The sequence below is a fragment of the Neofelis nebulosa genome, chromosome 7, assembly GCF_028018385.1.
Source record: "Neofelis nebulosa isolate mNeoNeb1 chromosome 7, mNeoNeb1.pri, whole genome shotgun sequence".
In the NCBI taxonomy this organism is placed as follows: Eukaryota; Metazoa; Chordata; class Mammalia; order Carnivora; family Felidae; genus Neofelis; species Neofelis nebulosa.
Window position 1 is genome coordinate 114,252,935 of NC_080788.1, and position 20,298 is coordinate 114,273,232.

At 33.8% G+C, this 20,298-nt stretch overlaps 1 protein-coding gene across 4 annotated transcripts in view; it reads left to right on the forward strand.

Moving 5' to 3' along the window:
• The window catches only part of PALS1 (protein associated with LIN7 1, MAGUK p55 family member), a 93,050-nt gene that overhangs the window by 44,147 nt on the left and 28,605 nt on the right, over positions 1-20,298 (forward strand). For all 4 annotated transcript variants that reach the window (XM_058739393.1, XM_058739391.1, XM_058739392.1 and 1 more), the window contains exons 3-7: positions 6,610-6,818; positions 14,158-14,235; positions 15,325-15,471; positions 17,194-17,355; positions 19,036-19,113. In XM_058739393.1, coding sequence (XP_058595376.1) covers positions 6,610-6,818; positions 14,158-14,235; positions 15,325-15,471; positions 17,194-17,355; positions 19,036-19,113 — 674 coding nt within the window. The remainder of the gene's footprint in view (positions 1-6,609; positions 6,819-14,157; positions 14,236-15,324; positions 15,472-17,193; positions 17,356-19,035; positions 19,114-20,298) is intronic.

Sequence of the window (20,298 nt, forward strand, 5' to 3'; positions counted from 1 at the left end):
ATTTGACAAATGATTTAGTTGCATCCAGTTGGATTTTTAAAATTCCTTCTGGAATTGTACAGAATGTTGAAGAACTTAGGTGGCTTTTTATTTGCTTTAAGTAAACAGATACAGCTTCCATCAGACAATGGAACATTTCTTTAACTGTATAGAAAATTAACTGTTCTTAAATGATATGTATTTGTAAAGTGCTTTTAAAGATGTACAATAGAGGAACAAAGGGTTTTTTTTAACCTACAATTAACTACTGTGACCTTTGAAATTAAGAATTTTTATATGAAGACTTAAAATGTGAATATGTGTCAAAGTGAGAATCCCTGAGTTGATGTTACCCGCAATAATTTTTCATTAGACGTAATCTTTAATATCAAAGACGCTTTGTCAAAATTGCATTGAGAATTTTCTAGTAAAGAACTGAGTAAAGACCGTGAACCCATTTCATTTATCATGATCCATATTTTAAGACTAAAGCTGTAGGTATTTGTTGCTTCCTATGTGATTTTAAAACTTACTGGACAGAGGCAGCATCATTTTTAATGTCTTTTAAATTGATAAACTTTAAAAAAAAACCGACTGATTTCATCATTGAGTTCTATTACTTATTATTTTCTCTTAAATATTCATTTGTTTCAACTGTGTGTAGTTTTAGTCCATATCTTCTTGTCAATCTACATATATTTAATGAAGTTTAAAAACTCCCTGAGTGCTAATTTAAGCTGTTCTACTTGTTCACTAAACATTTTTAATGGAAACTTGGATTGGAAGGATAAGAGTACTTTGAGCAGCTTTCCTGCATAATATTATAAAAGTAGCATTTGTAGGGCAAGTAAAACACATGCATTATATGCATTATATGTATGAACATTCACAAAGAGTTAACTAGAGGAAATTCCTTCTAAAGATACATGGTAAGATAGCTAAAATGTATGAGCTCCTCTGATTACTGACCTATGTGCATTACATGCTGCTGTATTGGGCAAAAAGACATTTCAGGACAGTTGTTCCAAAACAGATAACCTAATCAAGCCCTAGAATCTAGGGAAAAAATTATCTTTTTTTATTTCTTTGGTGTGGCAGAAAAAGTACTGCCTTAGAAATTGAAGAAATGGGGCTCCTGGTTTGGCTCAGGTCATGATCTCGCAGTCTGTGAGTTCAAGCCCCGTGTTGGGCTCTGTGCTTGACAGCTCAGAGCCTGAAGCCTACTTTGGTTTCTGTGTCTCTGTCTCTTTCTGCCCCTTGCGCTCTCTCTCCCTCTCTCCAAAATAAACATTAAAAAAAATTTTTTTTTAAGTTGAAGAAATGGATTCTTTATCTGGGTGCCATTTTTTACTGTATGGCTTTATATCCTCCAGAGTTTTGATCTGAATTATATATGTCTCTAGTTGGGGGTTTGGGGGTTGTTTTTTTTAATTGGGAAATATTTCTGAGGGTTTTTATGAGCATTAAATCAAATAATGTATATGTACATAATTTGATATTCTGTATCTTACTATTCACTAATGGCAATGACTAATATGGGCCGAATACATATTTGTAGGTTTTCAAAAAATGGTTGACGATGTTTAATTTTAAAAGCTGAGGTTAAGTGCAGGTGATCTCAATTCAGTCTGGCAACATTCATAATGTAATAAGTCTAGAGATAGTTCCTAAGAAAAGATAATTTCAATGAAGACAGTTTTTACTAAACAAAAATGTGACTAGGACTTCAAAGAGGTGAGTGAAGTTGTAAAAAATGAAAAATAACAAGTTTAAATTGGTCTTGATGTTAGCCTAATAATCTTGAACCTTAGGCCTAGTTAAGTTTTTTAATATTTCTAGCATTGATAAGATCCTTAGGTTCTCCCACAACATATTACTTAATGTAGGTAGCTACTAGGTCTTTTAGCCTGTTTGGGACTCTGTTGTATTATGCTTTATAGCTTTCTTCTTCCTATAGACCTTACCTTGGTCCCTGACCTTCTGAGTGAAAGACATTTCCAGTTTGAGAAGTGTTATTTTTCTCTTGGATTTTAAACTCTCCTAGGTGGTCTTTGTGGCTTTAGAACTCAATATGCACAAATTGGCCAGATTTCATCTTTCTCTGAACCTGCATTCCTTACGCTATCCATTTTGGACTAACCACAAAATTTCCTATTTCCACAAAATTTCCTATCTGAGCAGTGTCTCAACTGTTAACTTCTCTCCTGAAATAAGGTCATTGATTTTAAGTTGCATCTCTCATTAAGCCATTCCTAGTTTGAGGTACTCTACCTTACTTCCTCTTTTTTTTTCTTTATGGCATATGACTACAGTATCTTATTTTATACTTACAGTATTCTAAATAAGAATTATATGCTGTGTTTACAGTAGAAGCAAGAAGAGGGCAACAAAAGAAACCAGTTCCCAATGAAGCAATAGAATAACTATAAAAAACAGACACAAAACTCAATATAGCAATCAAGGTCATTTAGTATAGAAGAAAATAGGTTTGACTACCTTAGTACCAAGTATATCATGTCTTAAAATATTATAGTAACTGAGGTTAATAAAGCCTTTAAATCTGTGGTTCTTAACCAGAAGAGTACATTATAATAAACTTAATACATATGTATTTATATTTATACTTCGTATATCATTACAAAAGACACAGATTCTGATTGTGTTTGAGGTAGAACTCAGGACAAAAATTTATACATTCTTTTAGTAATTCTCATAAATATCCTCAATTAAAATTATTGTTTTGTTAAAGCAAGAAAAGATAGTTACATTCAGTAAGTTCTGCATAAGACTTAAGATACTTATTCCAGTCATTAAGGAAAAAAACCTCTAATAGAAAAATAGGCAAAAGAGAAGCAGAAAAAAGATGAAAGAAGAAATACAAATGGCTGTTAACCTTGTGAAAATATATTCAGTCTCACTACTAGGCTAAGAAATAATATTTTTTCCTAACCAGGTCATCAACAATGAAAAAATTAATCCTTATAATTGGGTCTTTTGTAGGAATGAGCACACAAGTTAGTTGCTGGTAGGAGTATTAGTAACAGTCTGGAGGGCAATTTGTCAATATGTATCAAAGTTTTAAATGTTGTTTTCTGATCAGTAATTTTATTTTACGAATTCTAAAGAAATTGGAAAATATCAGATTGCAAAACATTTACTCTGTGACCTATACAGTTAGATCAGGATTTTTTTGGTAATTTTTATTTATTTTTGAGAGACAGTGTGTGAGTGGGAGAGGGGCAGAGAGAAAGGAAGACACAGAATCTGAAGCAGGCTCCAGGCTCGGAGCTGTCAGCACACAGTTCTGAGCCATGAGATCATGAGCCGTGAGATCATGATGCTTAACCAACTGAGCCACCCAGGTGCCCCAGATTTAAAAGAAAAAAAAAAAAAAAAGTCTGAAAGGCAGTATAACAAATTAACACCAGTAATTCTAGCTGGAAGATACAACAATAGAGGTTTGTTTGTTTGTTTGTTTTTTACAATGTCAGTATTGTTTATGGGTGACTTTGGTACACAAAAGAGATTAATGCAAAAGTTCCTTTGCCTTTAAAAGTTTAAATATCTTGGGGATGGGGCGCCTGGGTGGCGCAGTCGGTTAAGCGTCCGACTTCAGCCAGGTCACGATCTCGTGGTCCGTGAGTTCGAGCCCCGCGTCGGGCTCTGAGCTGATGGCTCGGAGCCTGGAGCCTGTTTACGATTCTGTGTCTCCCTCTCTCTCTGCCCCTGCTCCGTTCATGCTCTGTCTCTCTCTGTCCCAAAAATAAATAAAAAACGTTGAAAAAAAAAAAAGTTTAAATATCTTGGGGTTGAAAAGACAATAGATGGTTATCTTTTGGGCTGAATAAAGTTGCGTATTGATTTCAGGGAGCAGTGAGATCTGAAGCCCTTGATTTTTCTCATTGCCCCAACAGCCAGTTGGAGCTCTTAATTACTAAAATTTTAAAACAGGAATTTCATTATCCACCCAGTGAAATCTAAGATAGTCTCCCAAGTATCTTAACTACTTTGTTGGTTTTGTAATTCTTTTTCCTTTTTAATTAAATGTTTTCCTGTTTTGCTCTAAAGATAGTTTAAGCCTATTGAATTCTTTATGCTCTTAGAAATTCTTTATTCTCTTAGTAATTCCATGGTGACCTCTTTGAATTTGGTCGAATCTGACAGTCCATAACCTTTTTCTGCACCCCCCAGCTTTATTGAAGTATATTTGATGAGTAAAATTGTATTTATCCAAAGTGTATAATGTGATAATTTGATGTATACATGGTTAATTAACACATCCATCACCTCAGTTACTGTGTGTAGTATGAGAATGCTTAAGATCTACTCAGCAAATTTCAAGTACACAATACAGTATTATTGACATAGTCATCATATAGATCCTCAGAACTTATTCACCTTAAAACCAAGTTTGTGCTCTGACCAACATCTCCCAGTTCCCTTTACTGTATTCTTTCTGTCTACTGTTAAAGATACCATCTTAAAGGGGCACATGAGTAGCTCATTTGGTTAAGTGTCCAACTTCAGCTCAGGTCATGATCTCACAACTCATGGTTTCGAGCCCCACATCGGGCTCTGTGTGGACAGCTCAAAGCCTAGAGCCTGCTTCAGATTCTAGGTCTCCTTCTCTCTCTGCCCTTCCCCTTCTCGAGCTCTGTCCCTCTCTCAAAAATAAATGCACATAAAAAAAAAAAGATGCCATCTTAGCTATGGTTAAATTCTAGCTGTTTATTAAGTTTTATTTAGCTCTGGGTCACAGCTTCTTAGCCTATCTGATTGACAGTTTTGAGTCTCCAGTTTTATCCCCCCATTATTTGCTGCTTTAGATTATTTGCTATTTTAGATTACTAAAGAGCATATCTGTTTATTTTATAAGGACTAAACCTGTTTTGATTGGGGGGAAAAGATAAGGAGCCTCAGGAATCAGCTGAAGAACTATTTGAATCTATGAAAAAACTGTTAAGTAGTAGGTTATAAGATACGTGTATAAGAAGTAGTAGCTTTACTGCAAACCTTACATGAAGAAAACTAACAAAAAAGACTTAAGCTGAGAGGGTTTTTCCCATGTGACTGAGTATGAGACAGGTAGTATCCACTGTAAGTTTTTCCCAGACTTGTATACAGGTTTAGTTTCAGTCGGAATCTCAATAGGACTTTTCTTTTTTGCAGAAATGGGAGACACTGGGAAGTACCTTGAAAAATGATTCTGTAACTCATTTTGAATGGTTAAAAGACATTTTTGAAAAAGTAACGAGCAAGCACTTGTATTATCAATATGAGGAAAGACTGTAATGCTACTATAATAAGATATTGTGGTTCTGATTAGACCAGTGGACTAGACACAGATCATTATATGTAAGAATTTGGTGGTGTCATACATCAGTGGAACAGGAAGGATTATTCAGTAGATGGTATTACAATAATTGTTAACCACTTGGAAGAAAAAAATTGAAGTTAAAGTTTCCCCTCAAATTTCTACCAAGTAAATTTCAGATAGGTCAAAGTTCATTATGAAGTAGAAACCAAAAGAAATACAGGCAGATATTTAATGACCTGGGAGAAGGAGTTTGTAAGTATAGAAACAGTGAAATAATTTTTCTGTAGTAAAGGCTACCATACATACAGCTAACAAATGAAAAAATTAAACTGTTGCCAACAAATGTGACAGAGTGTATACAAACACATGCATACATCTACCTTATTGGGGGGCAGGGAAAAGACAACTTGTGGTTCTTAACCATTTTGGGATAACTCCCTCCCAGAAAAATACATGTGCTGTATATGCACACTAACAGGCATGCACACACATAATATGTGCCCACAGCTTTCAATATAATTTTAGGAGACTCATGTTCACAAAAGTTTTATGAATCACAAAGAAGTGCCTGGTAAATGTTACTAAATCTCACCCTCTCCATTAAATAAATTGATTTTATAGAACTGTAATGTTGAATATTGGGGAAAATATTGCTAATGGGATGTAAATTAAATTAGTAAAACTTCCCTGGAAAGCTGTTTGGTCTTTAAAAGGTCAGAATCTCACTTAAAAATTCTATTTCTAGGAGTTATTTTAGGAAAACATCAGAATTTCAGGCAAATTTGTATTCAGCAATTGTTATGTACTGAAATGCTTATTACGTATAGTAGCAAAAAATTGGAGGGAAGCAACCTGAATGCTTAACTTTAGTGTAATGGAGCAATTATATATAATGTTTTTAAAAGACTGGTGATGTAGGAAAATAATTAAAAAGTGCTGTTTAAAAAGCACTTTTAAGTTATTTTGTTATTTAAGTTATTTAAGTTATTTTGATTTAAGATGTTAAAAAAAGTTTCTAGATGATGGGACTATTGGTTTTAAATTTATTTATTCATGTCTGTATTCCTGCTCATTTATTTTTGTCATATGTATTAGTTTTATACTTAAAACACTTTTGAAAAAATGTTATTCAATTTTGTATAATTTGTAGAGTTCTGCTTAAAAATGACAGTGAATTAACTCAAAAATATATGCAAGGAAATTTGAGAACTTTTTTTTGAGAAATTGTTATTGGTTCAAGAAAGTTTATCTTAAAATATGTTGAATTAAAACAGAAACAATTAATTTTTGGATACTTTTCCTTCTCCTACTAGAAGTGGAAGACTTGTTTTCTTCACTTAAACATATCCAACATACTTTGGTAGATTCTCAGAGCCAGGAGGATATCTCACTGCTTTTACAACTCGTACAAAATAAAGATTTCCAGAATGCATTTAAGATACACAACGCTGTCACAGTACACATGAACAAGGCCAGTCCTCCTTTTCCTCTTATCTCCAATGCACAAGATCTTGCACAAGAGGTATGTATTCTGAACATCTGCTTGACATATACAAGCTAATTGTTAGCGATAGTAAGGCAGTATTATTGGAAAATACTGATGTGAATATAAGGCTTGTTTGAATTAATTACTACTGATCACATGTTACTAATTTATTGTGTTAGGAAAAATTTGCCAAATGCATTTTATCCTGAAAAAAATACATACTTAGTTCAGAGTCAGAGCTCTGTTTCATGAAAAGAAGTTCTAGTTTTATATATAAAATTATATTTACATAGTGAGAGAAGTATTTGTCTAAATTACTAAAGGGAAGTGTTTTAGTACTTTTATAAATGTATAGTTTTAAGCATTATACATTATAAACTGAGATGAGTACTAATGAGATAAAATTCTGTCTGATAATCAGGTGTCATAAATATATAACTTCTGAAATTTGTTGCTTGTAGATACTTTGAAGTTTTTCCTCTTTAAAAACTATAGAAGCTCCAAAATAATTGAATTTTGATGTACAGTGAGACATTCTCTGTTAACATGCTGACTTTGAAGTTCTAGTTTCTACTGTTTGTTGGTGTTGATGTTCAGTGTTAATGTATTCTGCAAACATCTTTTGAACTGAAGGTTTTAGGGGCACCTGGGTGGCTCAGTCAGTTAAGTGTCTGACTTGATTTCAGCTCAGGTCATGATACCATGGTTGTGTGATCTAGCCCCACGTCAGACTCCACACTTGAGCGTGGGGCCTGCTTAAGATTTTCTCTCTGTCTAGAAATAAAATAATAAATTGAAGGTTTTAAAAAGATATAAATAAGTCATTTCCTGTTTTGGGGGGTAGAATTCTGTCATTATAGGATTTTAAGTTATTTTGATATTATGAAAACTAATAATTCTGGAAGCCCATCAAGTAAATCTATTTGATTAAACCCAGACACTAGACAGAAAATGGGCTCTGGGGAAGAGTAGTACTTTCAGAACTACAGACCTATAAAATACCTTAGGAGGCATTTTTTTCAGATGAGCACAGAATGTATTTTATTTATTTAGGTGCATACAGTGGACAAGAGTAACTGAGAGAAGTCTATTATTACCCAGGGCAGGAGAGTGTGACCTAAGGTCCTGTTCCTAGAGAGGAAGTTTTCTGTCCATTCGAATTTAAAAGAGCTAGTTGAAACTCATTCTTTGTGCTCATCTTTCATTATTGAAATTAAATATGAAATTAAAATTTAAAATTTTTAATTAAAAAATTATCTCTGCGGTTTTACTTATTATAGTTTAAATGGTTTTTCTGAAAATTACTTTCCTTGCAGAGATCAAAATAACTGACATTACTTTGATTTTATTTACTCACAAATACAGTGTAACTTTCATTGTATAGGTTTGGGAGGAATGAATGATAAATAATTATAATCATTCTTTTCTCTGTCTTATTGGGCCTTTGTTTGTTGAATGGAACAATGGGTGGGAAAGAGAATGAAATAAGCAGGAGAGATGAGAATTGTTCCAATTAAAGAAAGTGACACAGACAACAGAAAAGGTGAAAAGAAATAGGAATAAAAGAGGCATACATAGCTTAAAAAGTTTTAGGAGTTGAGTGAGACAAAGAACTAGAAGTGGCTTAAAGAGTAAATGCTTTGGGAGAGAAAGGGTTGAAAGGACTTTAAAAAATTAATCTGAAAATTAGTTTTAAGATAGCTAACGTATTTACATGATTCATAGTTCTAAAAGTGCCATAGCAAGGAGACTTTCTGAACGTTTACTTTCACATCCTTACAGTATCTTCAGTAACACTTGGGATTGTGTTGCTTTGGTGGTGGTAAGATATGTGGGTGATAGTTATCTTGGACTGAGACTGTTCTTAAAATGAGTACAAACTGATGAATCTAGTCAGTGTGTCACAATGTGTGTGGTTGTACTGCAGTGTAAATAACTTTCCTGTAGCTGTGCGTGCACAACCCTGTGACAGCCCTGGCTTAGAGTGCATAACATTTAAAAAAAGTATATATTCAGAGCTCATCAAAGAAAAGTCTTAAATCTGAAAACAAAATTCTAAAAGTTAAATGGACTCATTCATTGCCTTTATTTTACAGCTGGAAAAATGTTAGCAGTCACCTAATTCAACCCTTCTGTTTTATATTTCTGGATATTGATAGTGAGGTCAGGTGAGGTTTTGTGAATGGCATAAGACTAATAACTAGGCTGTTCATACATCCAATACCTAATGTTCTGCTTTTTAGCATTCATAATTCCAACTATTTTAATATGCAGTATTTAAAAGAAGAGGTTACTTCATGCTTTAGTTGTATCACTTTTAAATGAAAATTTAAAAAAATTCAAGGAATATAGTGAAAGAATGTCTTAAAACATTAGGAAGTGTTCTCTGTTTTTATAGCTCTTTAAAATAGTATTTTTATAGTTTTTTGTGTGTCAAACACTGAATATTTTATAACAGATAATAAAATTTATATATTGAATCAAGATTAAATCTTTGAAAATATAGGAAATGTATTAATAACCCCACAACAAGTATTTTTGTCATTAAAGTGCTTTTATCAAGAAAAGGTTGAAAACTTGGGTTTCATTTAATGAACTTTTTGCTTAGTCCAGTAAAAATGTAAGACAACAGACTAGGAAATAGTATTTTATTTTATTATTTGATTTTGAGATATTGAGATATATACATGTGTATACATGTATAAATGTATATATGACAAAAACTTGAATCCAAAAGAACTCTCACAAATTAATAAAAAGACTGTTCTTTTTTTTTTTTTTTTAAGTGGGCAAAGGACTTGAACAGACACAGAAAGAAAAAAATCCAAATGGTCAATAAGTATGAAAAGGTGTTCAGATCATTCCTATCAGAGAAATACAAATTAAAATGAGATACCACTACAGAGACACCAGAATGACTTAAAAAAACAAAAAACAAAAAAACAGGCAATATCAAATGTTTGTGAGCTTGTGAAGCAGCCGAAACTCTCATAGAGTATAAATTGGTACTACCACTTTGGAAAATGTTTGGCAATATCTACTAAAGTTTAACGTACCTATATATTATGAACCAGCAGCTCCACTTCTGGTTATATACCTGAGAAAACTGAAAACGTATCCACACAAAGGCTTAGTTACAAATACTGTTTTAGCATTCAGATAATAACTGGAATCAACCCAGATGTCCATTGACCAGTTAAAGTTGAGTTAGGCTATCACTGAGGAAGAACAGTGAATCAATTACAACCTAATGAGAAGTACTGTGATGGCAGTATGAGTAAGGTACCAAGAGCATGTGATAGATGTACCTGATTCAAGGGGCAGTGATGGGAGGAAGCAAAAATTTTGAAGAAAATTTAAGTTGCTGAATCTTGAAGGATGATTGGGAATTTACCAGGAAGTCCAAGAAAGAGGAAAAGCCATTCCATTGGCAAAGGGTACAAAGATCATAGTGACTGAGAAAGTTTCTGGCATATTTGTTCAACAATGAGTAAAGGGTAGGATATAGTCTTAAAATTGGAGTCCAGATCCTGAAGGCCAGAAAGCCATATTAATAAGTTTAAATTTAACTTATAATGGATCCATGTTGGTAAATATTTTAAAATAATTAACTTACACAAATAGATGACAGGAGAAAACCATAGGATCAACTTGATGATGCAGAAAAGATACCTGAAAATAAATTCAGTACCTTTCCCTTGGTGGTGAAAATTCTTAGAAAGCCAGGTACATTTTGTTAAGTTGATAAATAATATCAAATCAATGGGGAGCATCTTGCCTAATGGTGAAATACCCACCACATTGCTTTTTAAGCTTGGAACAGGACAATCTACAGACTCTCACCTCTAGTACTAACATTTTTCTGGAGGGACTAGCTACTACAACGAAAAAGTAAAAACATAATAGTATATGTAATAGTGAAATATAAAGTGGGAGAACAGGGAAACTATGAATTTGTTTCTAATTTCAATAGGTTGAATTAGTTACTTTCAGAAGCAAAAACATTGGTTTGATATTCAACATGATGCCTATTAAAATATGGATATAATTTGTACACATGCAAACATCCTTTTCAAACATGCATGTGAGAGATATTGGAAAAAGTAAATTATTAAGAAGCCTATCTTTAAGTGGTGAGAGATAGGTAATTTTCTTATTTTGATATTTATGTTTCCCAAATTTAATATGAAAAAGTCACTGTAAAGAAAAGTTTAAAGCAAAAAACTTAGAAATTGTGTGAGGTCAAGAATGGAGGCATAAAGTATGGAGGCTATGTAATTGTCCAGCTGTAAGATTTTGAGTAGCAGTTGAACGTGAAGTGAAGAAATATTTAAATAGAAAACTAATAGGACCTATTGTTCCTATATGGAGACTAAAGGTAAAGGAGACATCAAGGAAGACTTCCTGTCCTCTTTTATTGAATTTGTCAAAACATTGAATGCAGTTTGCCAGCCATTCTGTGAATAGCCAAACAAAGCTGAAAAAGATGAGTTCCATCTATAATGGGCTCAGTCTAGTCCCATCAACAATTTTAAATCAAGTTTGTTCAGACTTATGAGTACATGTTATCTAAGCAAATTCAGGTCGCTGGGACAGCTGGCATCATAGGGACCATTCACGGTCATCATAGGGAGACAGCCTGATACATGCAGGGAGGAAGCAGCAGTTTGGAGCTGGACCAAAAAAGGTTATAGCATGAGGAGTGCCAGGTGATAGGGCTGGAGAAGAGGCAGAAATCAGATGATGCTAAGAATAACACTAAGGAGCTTGGACATGATCTTGTAAGTGACAGCCAACAAAAACTAAAAGTTTATATTTCTGTTTTAGAATTGAAAAAGATATTTAATGACATAGAAAAATGTTTTTATAATTAATATCAAGTAAAAGTTATTAAATGCTGTTATAAAATTATATAAATAGTATGATCTTATTTCAGTAAAACTAAGCATAAAGGGGATACACAGATTTTCCCATAGTTTTGGGGTTTATGGACATATTTTTTTGGTAACCAACTTTATTGAGCTATGATTTACATATGCTTAAAATGGGTACATTTATTGTATAGTTCAGTATGCTTTGACACATGATATACACCTGTGTAATCTATCACTGTGGTCGTTACAGAAGCATCCGTGACTTTCGCTAAGCTCCCTCATGGCCCATTACAGACAGTAACACCTCCTTCCCACTTCCCGGGCCCTAGGCCTTCACTGATCAGTTTTGTTTTTATTTACTAATTTGCCTTTTCTGAACATTTCATATAAATGGAATAAGATCATATGTAGTCTTTTGTGTCTGACTTCTTTTTCATATTTATCCATGTGTTGCATTTATCAGTATTTGTAACGTCTTGCTGAGTAGTAGTATTCCATTGTATGAATATCCCGCAATTTGTTTAACCACTCACCTGTTGATATTTGAGTTGTTTCCTGTTTATCATTCTGGCAGAGGTGTAATGGTATCTCATTTTAGTTTGTATTAACATATAGTGGGCATTTTTTTATAGGCTGTTTCCCTATCTTTTGTAAAATAGCTTGTCAGAGTTTTTTTTACCACTTAAAAAATCAGAGTGTTGATCTGAGTTGTAAGAATTTTTTTTTAAGTTTATTTATTTTTGAGAGAGCACGAGCAGGGGAGGGGGCAGAGAGAGGAGGAGAAAGAGAATCTCAAGCAGGCTGTGCACTGTCAGTGCAGAGCCCAACACAGGGCTTGATCCCGTGAACCATGAGATGAGATCATGACCCGAGCTGAAGTCAAGAGTCAGACGCTTAAGCAACTGAGCCACACAGGCATCCCAGGAATTACATTATTTAAATGGAAGGAACAGTAGATTTAAAATTAGAGACTGGGTTTTAGTACAAGAAAATAGAGAATCCTTTGCCAAGTTACACGAAAGAAAAAAAATACCAGTAACATCAGGAAAGAAAAAAGCATGAATGCAAACATAGGAGATTAAAAAATTATAATACAGTTACAGCTTTATGGTGTTAAATGTCCAAGTGCTATGAAGTGGATGGTTCTTTTAAGGAAATATAAATTGCCAAAGTGATTTAAGGACAGATAACCCAAAAAAGTAGACAAGTAATAGTTAAAATTAAGAAATCAGAAATCCACCTTTAAAAAATCACCATGCTTGGGTGATTTTATGTACAAGCTCTATCAAAACATTAAGAAACATAATTCTTGTGTTAAACTGTTTTAATACTTAAGTGTAGGAACGTTAATATAGAAATCTTAAAATATGAATAACTCACATCTAGAAATGTATTAAAATAGTAATTTATTATTAAAACCTTGGATTGTAACTTGTTCTGTGAGTGTCTTGCAAGCCAAGCAATCATTTCTAATAAATTTTAACTTGATAAACGGCAGTCTCTTGCAATATGAGTAATAATGTGATGCCAAACATTACATGATCACAACTGAGCCGATGGTTCTTGAAATTTGCTTTGATACATGAGTGCTTTGGATTACAAGCAGGTTTCCTGAGTGAATTGTGCTCACAGACCAAGGTTTTACTGTGTGCCCAGGTACTGTGCTAAGCAGTTTATATGGATTATCTCAAACTTTGAATAGTAGGTGCCATTTTACAGGTAAGGAAACAAAGACTAAAAGAAACTCATCATAATTAAGTGTTTCTCCTATGAATGCAAGAATTGCTCCACCTCGAGACTTTTTTAATTACCTGTGCCTGTGGTATTGTAGTTGTTCCATTACTCTCATGTAAGCTTATCTCGTTAGTCTGTAACTCTTTAAAGTATCATCTCTGGTTTAAAATATATAAACATATGATTTTAAAACTACAAAATAGCAAGTAACTGTTAAGATAATTTTTCTTCCCTTATGTAATCATTTTTAGTCTATTTTATAGTACATTGATAAAAACTTCCAAGAAGCAAACAGTTTGGGACACCTGGGTGACTCAGTGGGTTGAGTGGCTGTCTGACTCTTGAATTCGGCTCAGGTCATGATCCCAAGGTCATAGGATTAAGCCCCACGTCAGGCTCCACACTGAGAATGGAGCCTGCTTAAAATTCTCACCCTCTGCCCCTCTCTCCTGCTTGTACTCTCTCTCTAAAATTAAAGATTTAAAAAATTAAAAAAAAAAAATAGTTCATTCATAGTCATAAATACCAAAATCTTTAGTGTATTTTTTTAAATAAAAAACACTGTTAACAATGATAGCAAGATGGAAAACTCTGAGAAAAAACACATTCCTTTTTTCTCTTATAATTCTTTATAGTGCTTTCCTTTCTTATAAGTAGATTTTACTGATTTAAATTGTATCTTTTTTTTTTTTTTTTTTTTTTTAAGACTTGTATAGATGCTGGTGATGTTTCCTGTAACCTAGGAAAAATAATCTTTTGTTTCTTAGGTACAAACTGTTTTGAAGCCAATCCACCAGAAGGAAGGACAAGAATTAACTGCTTTGCTGAATGCTCCACATATTCAGGTAGAAAATGAACAGAACCATATGTATGTATATATATATGTGATTTTTCTAGCATTCAAAATCTCTTTGAATCAAAATCTCTTAGGGCTAGAAAGAACCTCAAACATTATCTGTCCAGCCTGTTTTATTTACACCTCCCACTGCAAAATAAATTACTATGTTGAAATATATATATAGATATATAATATAGATATAGATATTTATATAGTTACTTATTTTTTGGATTATCTATTTTTATATTTAAAATTAACCACATTAGTTTTGAAACAACTTTATATTTTTCACAAAAATTCTTCCCTTTTGGGAGTACCTGGGTGGGGGTGGCTCATTCAGTTAAGCATCCGGCTCCTGATTTTATCTCAGGTCATGATCTCATGGTTTCTGATTTTGAGCCCCGCGTCAGGCTCTGCACTGACAGTCGGAAGCCTCCTTGGGATTCTCTCTTTCTTCCTCCCTCTTTGCCCTTCCCCTGGTCATGTTCTCTCTAAAAAATAAAGATTTAAAAAAATTCTTCCCCTTTTTTGGTTATATTTTTCCATAAATTTTAATTTTCTATGGTGTTGGTCCATTAAATTGATTTTGTTTTTATGAAGTTTAATAAGCATTTTTTAAATTTTATTTTTTAATGTTTATTCTTGAGAGAGGGAGAGACAGCGTTAATGGGGGGAGGGGGAGAGAGAGAGAGAGAGGAAGACACAGAATCTGAAGCAGGCTACAGGCTCTGAGCTGTCAGCACAGAGCCTGCCGTGGGACTTGAACTCACACACTGCAAGATCACGACCTGAGCTGAAGTTGGATGCTTAACCAACTGAGCCACCTGGCTGCCCCTGAAGTTTAATAAGCATTTTAGACTTTGATAACCCATCCGAGAGTTACCCTGTTACACTTAACACATCTTTATTTTTAGCTATAAAAGACACAGGGTTGCATATGTACTTCAGTTAGAAACTTTGGAAACAGATCTGAATAAATAATTATAGCACCTCTTTTAAAGGTTTAAATGAGAATATTAATCTACATGATTAGGTTAAAAATCTCTCTACAGAAATCATGCTGCTACTGTAAATGCTGTGGATTTCTTTGAAACAGGCACTTTTATTGGCCCATGATAAGGTTGCTGAGCAGGAAATGCAGCTAGAGCCCATTTCAGATGAGAGAATTTATGAAAGCATTGGCCAGTATGGAAGAGAAACTGTAAAAATAGTTCGTATCGAAAAGGCTAGAGATATTCCACTGGTAAGTGTTCCACATCTCTGATCTGAGAGCCTTTCTACATAGAGATCTTCTATATGGCAGATAATTGAAGACCCCTTTACATTTCTGGTAGTTTTTCTTTTTTGAGGTTGACTTGCTGGAGTTCTTTTATGTTCTTGCTCTTGCTCATGTTCCTTATTCAGTTGAGAAAAATTTGTTCATGTTTTCTTACCTATGATTTGATGAAAATAATAGCTTGTAAAATAATTGTTGAGGAACAAAGAAAGGACAAATTATCTGCTTCATTTATTCTCCCAGCTTTTTAAAAAAACAATAATTAGGGGCGCCTGGGTGGCGCAGTTGGTTAAGCGTCCGACTTCAGCCAGGTCACGATCTCGCAGTCCGTGAGTTCAAGCCCCGCATCGGGCTCTGGGCTGATGGCTCGGAGCCTGGAGCCTGTTTCCGATTCTGTGTCTCCCTCTCTCTCTGCCCCTCCCCCGTTCATGCTCTGTCTCTCTCTGTCCCAAAAATAAATAAAAAACGTTGAAAAAAAAATTAAAAAAAAAAAAAACAATTAGAAATTCTGATATTTTCATTCCATTAAATCTCTTGAAATACAGTTACTTATATTTTCCACATATACTTAGAAATATGTATTCTTTAATGTTAATGTTTTAATTTTTTTGTTTTTTAATGTTGTCATGTAAAACTTTTTTTTCGATCTCTTTTCTAAATCTATCATTGTCTCAATTTTCTTTCTTTTGTTTTCAGAGAAACAATGTCTCAAATTACATCTTGAATAGTGTGGTACATAAGTTAGGGACTGTATCTTATGGGCAGTTATGTAATTAGATTTTTTCCCCCCACAGAAAAAGAAATTGGGAAAGTTACAAGAAAATGTTAAGTGTTTAGGAGAGGGGCACCTGGGCGGCTCAGTCATTTAAGCATCTGACTTCAGCTCAGGTCATGATCTCACAGTTCCTGGGTTTGAGCCCTGAGTAGGGCTCTATGCTAACAGCTCAGAGCCTGGAGCCTGCTTCAAATTCTGGGTCTCCCTCTCTCTCTGCGCCTCCCTTGCTTGTCCTCTATCTCTTCCAAAACTAAACATTAAAAAAACATTTTTTTTTAAAGTTTAGGAGAAAAATGTTACGAACTCTGTCTGCTTTTAAGCTTTTAATCCATATTTCATATTTCCATTTTTTGAGCATATGTATTTCAGTTGTGCTTTCAATTTATGTAATGAATGCTAATGTTTGATACATTTAAATGTGAATTGGTTGCAGCTATAATATATAATGTTTGAATAATCAAGCAGATTATTATTCATCCCTTAATCATATTTTGAATTTTAAAAAAGGACTTTATAGTTACAAGTCATGTTCACAAAGTACATCTAAATATAGTATAACCATGAATAGTATCCAGAATCTAGAGAACAAATTTGATTATAGGTCTTCACGTTGTTTTTAAGTGCATATTTCTGTTATTGTATACTTCAGAAGTCTGCTTGATTCTAATGAATACATAGTGTGTCTGAAACAAAATGTAAGGAAAATGATGAACTTTCAAAGCTAATTACCATGGTTACTCTAGTTGTGTAAGTTAGGTTGTTTTGGTTTTTTTTTCAAGATAACTGAAAACTAGTATTGTTGAATAGAAACAAAATTTAATGAAGAAATGTTTAACAATAGAAAAAAAATTAATGAAGAAATGTTTAACAAAAAAGTGCATTTCTATTTCAAAATTACATACTGCCTTTTTTAGGGTGCTACAGTTCGTAATGAGATGGATTCTGTCATCATTAGTCGGATAGTAAAAGGAGGTGCTGCAGAGAAAAGTGGTTTATTACATGAAGGAGATGAAGTTCTGGAGATTAATGGCATTGAAATTCGAGGGAAAGATGTCAATGAGGTTTTTGACTTGTTGGTAAGTTAATACAGGAGAATAACTGTTAGGTGGACACCTGGGTGGCTCACCCAGCTCACCCAGTGTCCGACTTCGGCTTAGATCATGATCTCACGGTTTGTGAGCCCGAGCCCCATGTCGGGCTCTGTGCTGACAGCTCAGAGCCTGGAGCCTGCTTCAGATTCTGTGTCTCCCTCTCTCTCTGCTCCTCCCCCTCTCATGCTCTGTCTCTGTCTCCTAAAAATAAATAAATGTTAAAAAATAAAAAGAACTGTTAGATTCTTAAAAGCTGTTTTCTTTGTAATTAGACTTCAAAATACAATATTTTAAAAATATTAAAAATTCTTAGACAATTTCTAACTGAATTTTCACATGATATAATTATTTCTGTAATACTTATTAGTAGAGTTTCATTTTGGGGTGGTTACCACTGATTTTTTTTTTTTAAGCTTTATTACTACTATGTATATTGCCTCTGAAATCACAATATAACTAATTCTTCAACATATATTTATTGAGTGCCTACCATGTGCTAGCCAGTAGGAAAATAGTGATAAAACAAAGTCCATACCCTTATCATTTTTAAGTTCTTTTTTTTTTTTTTAATTCTCTTCAACTGATTGCTGTTTCCTTAATGATATTAGGTAATAGTAATGGTATAGATGTACACTGCCCAACATAATAACCACTAGCTCCTGGTGCTAGTTATTTAGATTTAAGTAAAACTTAAAATTACATTACTCATTCATATTTGCTGCATTTCAGGTGTTCAAGAGTAGTATATAGCTAATGGCTTCCATATTAGAACGTTGTAGAAAGTTCTTTTGGACAGTGCTGGTATAATCAGGAAGCCATTTTATAGTCTGTCTTTGAGGGCAATTTGATCACTTTGTATATATCCACAAACCAGACTTCTATTCTTATTTATTTAATATCAGTTGTTACAATAGAATCTGTCTTATCTACTGATGTTTGTTGAAGAATCTATAAAATGTCCTTATTTTCACCCAAACTCATTCATTGCTTTGGTAGAGCAGTGTCAGTGGTCATTGTTTTTAGGCCTTGTTTTATTGGCTCTTGTCTCTATGTTGAACACAGAGATAGCTCCTTGCTATCTCTGGACTAGAATTTGTGATTACTGTTCAGGTTGGAGGTATCTGAACAAGGCAGTCAGTGGTGTACTGGGAAATAATAGTTACCTGACAGTAAAACTCCATACAGTTAAAAAATAAAATGAATGACAGAGACCATGTATCTGGGAAGTGAGAATATGTGTATATTTGCATCATTTTTCTAATCCTGGTCACAATTACTATTTCAAGTTATACTTTATTAAAATTGATGTGTGCCAGAGTAGATAACCTAGAATTGTTATAGCACTGTGGTATCTTTCAATCCTTCACTGTGCAATCTTTCTAAGCTTACACCAAATGTAATACAAAAACCAAAGACTTATGAGCTAAGTGAGTTTCTCTGGTGGACCAGAATTGCAGAATGTCCCATTCCTGAGTAGCTTATTATAATGGAGTTCATGAAAGGCCCAATTTGTGCTTCCTTATGAAACAGCATTCATCTTTACCAACTTTTTAGAAAGTGTTCTAGGGGATCCAGAATAGTCCAGTTTAGGGAATATTGCTTATAAGGTCATAGAATGATTTTTGTAAGTGACAGTTTTTAAATAACCTAATCTTTCTGTTGCAGTCTGATATGCATGGTACTCTGACATTTGTTCTGATTCCCAGTCAACAGATCAAGCCTCCTCCAGCCAAGGAAACAGTAGTAAGTGATTTTTTTATGTCCCATTATTTATTTTCTGGTGGCTACTGTTTACTTTTTTATTTAATTGACAAACTTTTTTTTTTTTAGAGTACTTTATGTTCACAGCAAAATTGAACACCAAGTACAGAGTTCTCACCTATCTCTTGCCCCAACACGCACATAATTATCTCCACTGTCAGCATCCTGTACCAGGTAGAACACTTGTTATGTTGATGAATCGATGGTTTCATTATTTCTCAAAGACCATAGTTAACATCAGGATTCACTTTTGGTGTTGTACATCCTATGGGTTTGACAAGTGTATAGTTCATATGTATCCATCATTTTATCATACAGAATAGTTTGCCCTAAAAATTGTCTTGCTCTGCCTAATTGGCACTTCCTAACCCCAGTCCATGGCAACCACTGATCTCCATAGTTTTGCCTTTTCCATAATGTCATATAGGAGGAATCAAACAGTAGGTAGCCACTTCAGATTGGCTGTTTTCATGAGTGATAAGCATTTAAGTCTCCTCCATGTCTTTTCTTAGCTTTTGGTAGCTCTTTTTATTTATTTATTTTTTTTAAGTGCCAAATAATGTTCCATTGTCTGGTTATACGGTAGCTTATCCACTTACCTACTGAAGGCTGTCTTGCTTGTTTCTAGGTTTTGGTGGTTATCAGTAAAGCTGCTATAAACATCCCTGTGCAGGTTTTTTGGGGGTTTTTTTTTTTTTTTTTTTTGGTTTTTGGTTTTTAATTTATTTATTGTTTAATTTATATCCAAGTTAGCATATGGTGCAACAATGATTTCAGGAGTAGATTCCTTAATGCCCCATACCCATTTAAACATCCCCTCTCCCGCAACCCTCTGTTTGTTCTCTATATTTCAGTCTTTTATGTTTTGTCCTCTTCCCTGTTTTTATATTCTTTTTGCTTCCCTTCCCTTTTGTTCATCTGTTTGGTATCTTAAATTCCTCATATGAGTGAAGTCATATGATACTTGTCTTTCTCTGACTGATTTCACTTAGCATAATACCCTCTTGTTCCATCCATGTAGTCCTATGCAGGTTTTTTTGTGTGGATATGTTTTTGTCTCATTTGGTATACTAAGGAATTGAAAACTTATGTCCACACAAAAACTTGTACATATATGTTTACTTTTGAGTCTTAGAAATGTGTCTTTAATTATTTCTTAACACTCAA